This window comes from Grammomys surdaster, unplaced genomic scaffold (genome assembly GCF_004785775.1).
Source record: "Grammomys surdaster isolate TR1022 unplaced genomic scaffold, NIH_TR_1.0 919, whole genome shotgun sequence".
Classification (NCBI taxonomy): domain Eukaryota; kingdom Metazoa; phylum Chordata; class Mammalia; order Rodentia; family Muridae; genus Grammomys; species Grammomys surdaster.
Window position 1 is genome coordinate 873,615 of NW_021605338.1, and position 10,347 is coordinate 883,961.

The 10,347-nt window shown below is 43.1% G+C and overlaps 1 protein-coding gene across 1 annotated transcript in view; it reads left to right on the top strand.

Annotated features, from left to right (window-relative positions):
• Nek5 (NIMA related kinase 5) overlaps positions 1-10,347 on the top strand; it is a 52,220-nt gene that overhangs the window by 38,355 nt on the left and 3,518 nt on the right. The window contains exons 15-17 of the mRNA XM_028782902.1: positions 710-835; positions 3,044-3,178; positions 7,324-7,432. Of these exons, the coding sequence (XP_028638735.1) occupies positions 710-835; positions 3,044-3,178; positions 7,324-7,432 (370 nt within the window). The remainder of the gene's footprint in view (positions 1-709; positions 836-3,043; positions 3,179-7,323; positions 7,433-10,347) is intronic.

A 10,347-nucleotide genomic window follows, 5' to 3' on the forward strand; every position in this document is an offset into this window, starting at 1 on the left:
GAGAGAGAGAGAGAGAGAGAGAGAGAGAGAGAGAGAGATTGCATATGCAGAAACAGATTCACATGAGAATTCTCATAGATGTCTCAGTCATTTTTCTATTCATGGACTTCCGTAGCCCTTAGTTAAACTGGATACTCAACATTAATGATAAAAAAACGAAACAACTTTGAAAGCTGTCTGAGTTTCCGCCTTCTCTGTTGGGTCTGTTAGAGGCCCAGGTGCTGGTTCCTGTGACTTGACCATCCTACTCTTTGGTCCCTATGCTGGCTAGTCTTCTGCCAACTCGACAGAAACTCGAGTCACATTGGGGAGAGGGCGCTTCAGTTGTGGAATGGCCTCCATCAGGTTGGCCTGTAGGCAAGTCTGTGAGGCATTTTCTTGATTGGTGTGGGAGGGCCACACCCATGAGCGGCTGTGACATCTCTGGGCAGGTGGCCTTGGTGGGTATAAGAAAGGCAGCTGAATGTGATCCTGGGAGCAAGCCAGGAAGCAGGCCTCCTCCATGGCTGCTGCTTCAGCTCCTGCCATGGAGTTCCTTCGTGAACTGTGTGCTGGAAGACGGAATAAACCCTTTACCCCAGAAGTTGGTTTTGGTTATGGCACTTGTCACAGCAACAGAAAGCACACTGGGCCAGTCCCTAAAAGCCATTAGGTACCGTTGTTAGACTCTGGCTGCAGCGGAACTAATCAGTTATTTTCTTACACTCAGAGGGTTTCTTTCAGGATATCATTGCCACAGAGAACAGGAGACAGTGGGATGCCAGAGCACCTCAGACTCTGCTGCAGATAATGGCAACAGCAGACGTCACTTCCACCTGCCCCACCATGCCGGATGGTGAGTCTTTGGTCAGTTGTCAGTCAGCAGCAGGGGAGGACCAGGGCCTGGCATGACGTTGCTGCCAGTGTACACCTTATTGGAATGGTTGGCGCCTCTCAGTCACTACACATTTTACAAAGATATTCTTTTGGGATCATGAGTGTCAAGTTGAGATTTGTGTGCTAGTTATTCTAGCAGCCAGGGACTCTGGTCATACGACAGTACAGGAAGAAAATCATGACTGCCATATTTCCTTAAGTGAGAGAGGGGATCAGGAGGAGGGTGCCACTTGACTCAGTTCCTAACTATGGCTTAGTTACAGCCTCGTGACGTCATTGATGATTCTTCCCCCTCACCAATAAAATTGGTCTTAGGGTTAGGTGTGCAGCTTGGCTGTCAAGGGCCTAGCATGTGCACAGTCCTGGGTTCAAGCTCCAGCTAACCCAGAAGGTCATGCTTATGAAACAAGCAGGTTTCATTCACTGAGCCATCTCCCAAGTCCTTGTGCGTCCTTTGTTCTTCAATACTTAGCCCTCAAGAAAGGGTTAAAATTTAAGACTGTGCTATAAATTGAGTAGACAGCTCTCGGTGTCCTTGGAGTCAATTAATCACAAGTGGAAAAATTATCAGAAAAAGACTTTCGTCTATGTGAACGCATACGGATTTTTTTTGCCACGTTCCCTAGCAGTGCAGTAGAACAATGCTGTATGTGGCATTTGCATTGTGCTGTGTGTAAGCCATCTAGGGTTGATTTAAAACTTAGGGAATGGGCCAGAGAGATGGCTCAGCAGTTAAGAGAATGTACTGCTCTTGTTGCAGAAGACTCAGGTTTAGTTCCCAGCACCCAAATATGGTAACGCAGAACCCTTTACAACTCTAGTTGTAGGAGACACAAACCCCTCCTCTGGCCTCTTCAAGTAACCACGTGCACATACCCTCATTCTCACACATACAGAGAATTACTAAAAATAATAAAAATTAAACCTTAAAAAAATAAAGAATGCTAGAAACTCAGTATAGTGGTACGTGCTGTAACCTCAACATTTGGAAGGTAGAGATGGAGACCAGGGGGATAAAGAGTTCAAGATCACCCTCAGCTACTCTAGACAGTTCAAAGCTACCATGAGATACAGGAGATCCTGTCTCCTCCCCACCCCGATGAAAAGTATGTTGGAAGACACGAATACGTTTTAAGCAAATAGTACATATTTCATATGCAGATTTAAAATATATGATTTTTATTATTTTAAATGATGTGCCCTTGTGTCTCTGTGTGGCTATATACTCATCTGAGCAGTGCTAGTGGATTCTGAAGGCATAGGATCTCCACGAAGCCAGAGCTACAGATGGTTGAAAGTCACCATGTGGGAACCTCACTTGGAGTCTCTGCAAGAGCGGCAAGTGCTTTCAGCTGCCGAGCAACCTCTCCAGCCCACAAGCACAGATTTTATATCAGTGGGTGTCCTATAACTAACTAATCTGCTTTGGATGCCAAGGGATGAGCGTGTGTCACTAAAATGACTTATTGTAAGTTGGTGAGCTGATTTATATAATTCAGTAAGGCACAGGAGGATGAGCTCAACTAAAAAAATAAGCGCATGGAAATTTATCACAGTTTACACAGCAAAATATAACTCTCAACATGTGGCAAGAAGGCAGTAATGTTCACACACACACACACACACACACACACACACGTACTGGCCTCTTTATAAACAAAATGAGGAATGTGATGTCCATGGCTCTAACATTCTGTGGAATGTTATAAAATATAATAAAATATAAAAACTGAAAAGATTCCACCTCACACCTATCAGAATGACTAAGATAAAAAAACATTCAGGCAACAGTAAATGCTGGCAAGGATGTGGAGAAAGAGTAACAATCCTCCATTGCTGGTGGGATTGGAAACTGGTAAAACCAATTTGGAAGTCATTCTAGTGGTTCCTCAGAAAATTGGAAATAGTTCTACCTGAAGACTCAGCCATACCACTCCTGGGCATATACCCAAAAGATGCTCCAACATATAACAAGGACACATGCTCCACTATGTCTATAGCAGCCTTATTTATTAAAGCCAGAAGCTGGAAAGAATCCAGATATCCCTCAACAGAGGAATGGATACAGAAAATGTGGTACATTTACACAACGGTGTACTACTCAGCTATTAAAAACAATGACTTCATGAAGTATCTTTATTTTTGCTAATGCAGTCTCCTTTTACAGATGGCCAAGTTATTGTGATGGAAGGTAGTCCAGAAAACGGGAAGCAGTGGTGGTGGGATGTGCCAGGGACTCCGAGTGCTTTGGCAGCAGATCGTGCCTGCAGTGGCTCATTGTCTGCCGGTAAAGGAGAAACTGGTATGTGGTTTATTTTTAACAAAATTACTGGTCCCCAGGGGATTATGTCACCGCTTTACAAATACAGAAAGGTACCAGTAGTACCGTTGGGTTGGAGAGAGAACTGGGAACACGCCTTGCTTGTCTGATTTGCTCTCACCAAGCTGGTGCCAAGGCATGCACTTCCTAGGACAGAGGCATAATTCTGTGGAGTATTTCAAACTGATGACTCTTGGGAAGAACCGGCACTCTGGGGTGACAGTCTAGCACTGCTCAGCTCAGATAGCTATTCAGAGAGATCATCTTCCTACGGGTAGCAAGAATGCATACCAATATGGTTCACTTTGTTTTGTTTTCATTTAAAAAAAAAAAAAAGACTGTGTGTCACTGTGTAGCTCTGATGGCCTGGGACTCTTTGCTATGTACACCTGGCTGGCCTTGATCTCATAGAAGTCCATTTGTCTCTGCCTTCTGAGTTGTCTCCATTTTAAAAGCAATATTCATCCCCTCTTCTGTCGGTAACTTTCTGTGTTGTCTAAGAAAACATCAAGCTTATAGGCACAAGTCATCCTCCTGCCTCTTGAGTAGCAGACACATACCATTACACATGGCTACATTACATATCATATATATAACACAATATATTACTATTATATATAATTATATTTCTATTTCTGTGTGTGTGTGTATGTATGTGTGTATGTGTGTATGTGTGTATGTGTGTATGTATGTATTTGTCTATTTATATTATACACATACTGTTTCCGTGCTTCCTGAGTGCTGAAATTAAAGGACCACCACACCTGGCTAATCTTAGTACTTTTTTATTAACACATTTTCTTACTGATCCTAAATGGTTATTATATAATTAACTTTATCTTTGTTTAAGCATGGATTCATTACTAAGTGATTTATTCTCCACTGAATCAAAATATATTTTTCTATGTTATTGTTTAACATTTTCCCAATGGTGTTTATATCTATGTTACTGTTTAACTTTTTTCCTAGGATGTTTATGTCCATATCACTGTTTAACTTTTTTCCAAGGATGTTGACACTAAATTCACTCTGGAGAAATCAAAGCATAGGCACAGTGCCATACACCCATGGCCCTAGCACTTCTGAAGTAGAGGCTGGAAGAATTTGAGTTTTAGATAGCCTGGGTGTTAGAAATGGATTTGAGGGTTCCAAAAAAAACAAAAACAAAAACAAAATGACCATAGAATCCAAAATACTTCAGCAAGGCAAAATGTTCTATTTCTGAGGAATGGTGGATGGTCATGTCAATCAAACAGGCAAGCACACACAGCTGGGGCCTTGTTGGATTTTCATTCTGAACACAAAGGGAATAAAGAAGGAGCCAGTGATAGCTGTTCTAAAACCTGACAAAGTAGATTTAAAGCCAAAACTAATCAAAGATATATATATATATATATATTCCTATATATAATATATATAGAATGACACCGAAACTTAAGACGGAATATATATATATATATTCCTTAAAGGAAAAAAATCCCAGAAGATATTATAATCTTAAACATGTGTGCACCAGAGAGACAATAGATTCATACAGAAAAAATGCTATTAGATCTAAAGTTACAGATTGACCGGACACAGTGATATTGGGAGACTTCAGCACTCCACGCTCAGCCATCCAGGCAAAAACTAAATAGAGTAAAGCTGGGGCTAAATGACGTCATAAACCACATAGATCTAACCGACATCTGCAGGGCACTCCACCCAGGCACTAAAGAACACATTCTGTTTATTTTCAGTAGCCCATGAAACTGTCTGCAAAATCAACCACATATTAGGACACAAGGCAGGTCTTCACGAATTTGCAAAAGAAATTCAAATAATACCCTTTGTATTATCTGACCCCAGAGGAATAAGGCTGGGCATCACCGGCAGTAGAAATGACAGAAAGTTACACACACTCATGGAAGGAAAAGGACATACTACTGAGCGGAAGGAAACTGGGTCCCTGGAGGAATCAGAAGGAAGTTTAACAAGTCCTGGGACTGAATGAAGATGGAAACGTGACACATCCAAACCTGTGGGACACAATGCGAACATTTGTAAGAACAAAGCTTATAGCACCCCACGCCTACAGAAAAAACTGAAAAGCCTGACTGTGCCTGAGGGTCTCGGAAAAATAAGAGCAAACAACACTATGAAGAGTAGATGGGAAGAGAAAATAACAGGGCCGAAACTAGGGAGACAGAAGGAACAGCAACAAAGTATACGAAACTCAATTTAAAGAAGAGTCGGTGCTTTGCAAAGCTGAGTTACTAATACCATTCACCTCTAAAACCTGGTGAGCTGGGCTCCACAGTCCACGCTGCTTTCAGCACTATTGTCTTCCAAGCACTTACTAGCAGGGCCCATTAAACCCCACTTGCAACATTCAACCACTTTTCTAGTCCAAAGTTCCAAAGTTTTCCAAATTTCTCCAATCAACAGCACGGGAGGACCGGGCACCACAGTAGCTCACTCCTTGATACCAAACTTGTGTCTTGGTTACCTTCCTATTGCTATTCTTATGCAGTTTTATAATGGAAAAGAGCGAGCGAGGCAAAAAGAAATACAAAATGTACAGTTTGAAGCAGAAGAGAACAGCAGGAAGTTTAATGTTGGAGGCATGGCTTGTGCCAAAAGAGAGGCCAGGTTCCAAGTGGAATAAAGGGAGTGCTATTCTCAGGCTGGGACCCTACCCAGCTAATCCTGCAACTTGTGAAAGGAAAAGGCCTAAGGAATTTTCTGCTCCTGAAAAGAAACAACAAAAGCGTATGGAAATCTAACTCAGCTAGGGGGCCATACCCCATCCCAGCAGACTACTGACCTTGATGTCTTGTCACAAGGATAGAAAAGTAACTAAGACACCAGAGTAGATCTTATGCAGCCCAGGCTGGCTTCAAACGCATTTACCCTCCTGCCTCTGCTTCCCAAGTGCTGTGACTCCTGACAGCCATCACCATGCCCAGATCAAGAACCTCTGAGATAAGAATGAATACAGAGACACGGGGCAGCTATGCAGGTGTGCGCATACTTCCCGTGTGCTCTGCAGGCTGCATCATTTCTTGCACGAAGCACAGATGTACAATAGGTTTACAGGGATGGAGGGCGATACGGATGGTTCCCCTGTGGCAAGTCTTAAGTTTCGGTGTCATACTTTTCTTAAAATTTCTATGTCTGTTCCTTATTGTAACACTCCCTTTTTTTTGTGTGTGTCTTCCTGTGTTGCCTAAGTTTTCAGTCCAGCACCAAATAACTGAATATTGCATTAATAATCGCTTTTCTCATCTCAGATACTAAATACTCAGCAAGAAGCAACTTAAGGGCAAAAGACTTCTTTCAGCTCATGGTTTAAAGAGAGTTGCTGTCCATCATGGCCAGGAAGGCATGGCAGAAGATATCTCTGGGGTGGTGGTGGGGGCATATGGCAGCTGCTTGCACACATCTCAGGGAACCAGGGAACTGACTAAGCCAGCTCAGTCAACAGAATCTCAAGCGAGGGAGTGAGGATTGAAAAAGAAAAAGTTAGACAAAATTATAACATGACTTCAGCTGATACTGAGGCTGAAGCAGCTCTAGTTCTCTCCAGCCTGCTTTTATATCATTCTAGGTACATCCAAAACACTCGGCTAGTTCTTAGATCAAAGGCTAAGTCATCAAGCAAAGTCGTAAACAAGGAGATCACACAAGACAGTAATTAAGTCAAGCAGTAAGCAAAAGGATCACACAGGGTAATAATTAAGTAAAGCAGTAAACAAAGCCCCGTGGTTACTGTTTCTGATATTCTTATCTGAGCCTACTTCCAAGCCTAGTGACAAATGCCAAATTCCTAGAAGTGGCACCAAAAGCTCTCAACAGGAAACAGAGATGGGACAGGAAGCAGGACTGGACTCTAAACCTCAAGGCTCTTTGCTCAGCCACGCCCCAGTGGTTCCACACCTTCCCCACTTGGGGCCTGAGTATTCGATCAAACACCTGAGCCTGTGGGAGACAGCTCACACCCAAACCACAACAGACATATCTGCTGCCATCCTCGTCAGTACCTTGTTTTGCCATCACGAGTGGCATTCACTGTGGGATTTTGGGTATATGTTGCTCCTCAGGTTCACAGATTGGTCCACTTTCATCTTTGTCATTTCTTTCAGTAGTAATCATCAAACCAGAGCTTCCTAAAGAAGACCGGGAAGAGGTAGAAGGAGCCATGGGCATTATGGTGGATGATGAACAGCTGGAGCCAGGATTGGATGAAGATGACGTGTGAGTAGTCTTGGGTACAAGTGAGTTAGAGGATGGCCCACAGAGAATTAGCTAAGGAGACCAAGCTTTACATGATACATGGATTTGTTAGGGCTCTGTCTGCCCCCCCCCCCATTGTGTGCATGTGTGTGCAGAGATCCATGTGTGCCTATGTGTAGCAGATTATTTTTTCTGTTTTAGGGTTGAATCATACGCTTGTTTCACACCAAGATGCATATCTATAATCCTAACACTGGACAATTATAGGCAGGAAGGCAGGGGAATCAAGAATTCAATGTTAGGGGCTGGAGGGATAGCTTAGAAGTTAAGAGCACTGTCTGCTCTTCCAGAGGTCCTGAGTTCAATTCCCAGCAACCACATGGTGGGTCGTAACCATCTATAATGAGATCTGGCGCCCTCTTCAGGCCTGCAAGCATATATGCAGGCAAAAGACTATACATAATCATTTTTTTTTAAAGAATTAAATGTCATCTTCAGCTATAAGCAAGTTCAAGGCCAGTCCAGGCTGCATGACATCCTGCCTCAACTCTGTCACCCCGCCACCCCTACAAAGGGTGAAGTGCATCACGTTAAATATATATGCCACCTTTTCTTTCTTCGTGCATTGATGATGGTTATGGATCTTCATATCCACGGGTATAGCGTAGCTGTTGTAAGTTTGCTGTTCCTCCAGTCCTCCTTTCAGCTACTCAGCGGGTAGCAGCTTCTGTCATTACCCATTGCAGCTGACAGGTAGGGTGAGTTTTCACTGTTATTGTGTGGTGCCATGGTGGCCACCCGGATGGTTCTGTCTTGTTCATTCTCTCTGTTTCCCTGTCTGCCTGCCTGCCTGCCTGCCTGCCTGTCTGTCTGTCTGTCTGTCGTCTGTCTGTGTCACTCTCATGTTCCCACCCTGAGACAGTATTTCTCCTCTCTCTCCCCAGTAAACAAACCAATAACCATCTTATCCTCCATCTGTTGATCTCGCTGATGTACAGCTTGCCCCAAGGCACCTTTTACCTCGTCTGCCTAATAACAGCTCTCCATGTAGTTACAGCTTTTATTTGAAACAGGGTTGGTCTCTCTGTGTTGCTAGGTTGCTATCCACTTTATCTCAGGCACCCTTCCCACTTAGCTTCCCTTGTAGTGGAGAACAGACATGTTTCAATGTGCCTGGCTGTTTAAAAGAAATTTTCCAATATTATTATTAAATTTTCTTGTATAGGTACCACTTAACTGTATAGTTGTTACTGATATAGTTTTTTTCCCCCATTTTGGCAGCACTAGGGAGTGAACTAGGACTTTATATGTAACCATTTAAATGATCTAATATACCAAGAAAGGCAGGATGGGTGGGGGTGGCTGTGGGTGGGATGTCGAAACTGGGGTAGCAGGTAAAAACCTGCTAGTTGAGCAGGTAACTTTATTTTCTGAATTATATACGGAATATCTGTAAACAAGCCTGATCCTACAACTAAACTGCCAGCTCTTTAGAAATCTCTTTTTATCTGGGTCGATCTAGCTTTCTTTCTGAGAATACTGTTTCACCTGTGTCCTGCCATCTGCTTCTCTGTTGTTTCTGCAAGCCCAAAGAGAAAATCCCTATATCTTACTCAGAGCTCCTTCCTTAGAGGCTCTTGTAAGTAGGGGGTGGGGTGGGAAAACCACTTTCTTCTTTATTCTGGGGGCAGCTCAAGGTCATGCAGTGACTTTGCCTCTGGTCACAGAACAAAAACCTCTCCCAAGCAACTTGCCTTAAAATAGGCAGGAACTTTCCATTCTTTAGCATTCTTTTCTATGGAGGCTTTTAGCAGACACATTCAAAAGTGCATTTATGCCTGTTACAGATGAATTCATACATACTCTTTTTAAAATCCTATCTGGGTATCATCTATTGGGTTTTACATTTAAATAAATGTATACTTTTCCCACAACCTACTTGTTTTTTTTTCTCATATTCATATGTACTTATTTTATTAGTTTGAAGTTAATTCCTATAATACATTTGTCAGCACTGAAATTCAAACACAGTATCCCACACATGCCTGCCAAGTCTTCTACTACTGTGTCCTCGGCCTCAGTCCCCTAAGGTTTTAAGTGCGTGTTGCATATTAATTATCCTGCTGAGCACACTTGCTTTATGAGAATTTGTCAACATCTTCCATAGGAATAACCTCACCTAGAGTTAGTTCATCATCTACCTTGTTAGTGAAGCATAAGGCTGGGTATCTAGCTCAGTGGCAGGGCATGTACAGAGCATGTAGAGAGCCCTCCTTTGATTCTCAGCACTGACACAACCCATGTTGTCTGTGTCTTCCTACTAGATTTAGTCATGTGTTTTCTAATGACCGTTTGTGGCTTTATTTTGAAGAATTATTTTCTCTTCCTTTCCCATCTCTGTATTATTTCTTTCATATCTAATAATCTAACAGGCTCCTGTTTTCTTCTTTGGGTCTTGCTCCATTCTGGACCTTTGGAAAACAAGGGGGGTTTAGGAACAAAAAATTCCAGTAATGTATTTTGTCTGTTTTGTCCGTTAAGTACTAGTCTATGTCTGTGATAAAACTGCATGATAAAGGAAGCTTATAAAGGAAGCGTTAGAGTTTACAGTTTCCGAGGTTTAGTCCATGATCTCACACCAGGGAACATGGTGGCAGGCAGGCATGTTACTGGAGCAGAAGCTGAGAGCTTACACCCCAATTTGTAGGCAGCAGTCAGAAAGTGTGTGTGGGGGGTGGGGGGTGGGGATGACTGACTGACTGACTGGACCTTGTGTGGACTTTTGAAAGGTCAGTGTCGGCCGGGCAGTGGTGGCGCACGCCTTTAATCCCAGCACTTGGGAGGCAGAGGCAGGCGGATTTCTGAGTTTGAGGCCAGCCTGGTCTACAGAGTGAGTTCCAGGACAGCCAGGACTACACAGAGAAACCCTGTCTCGA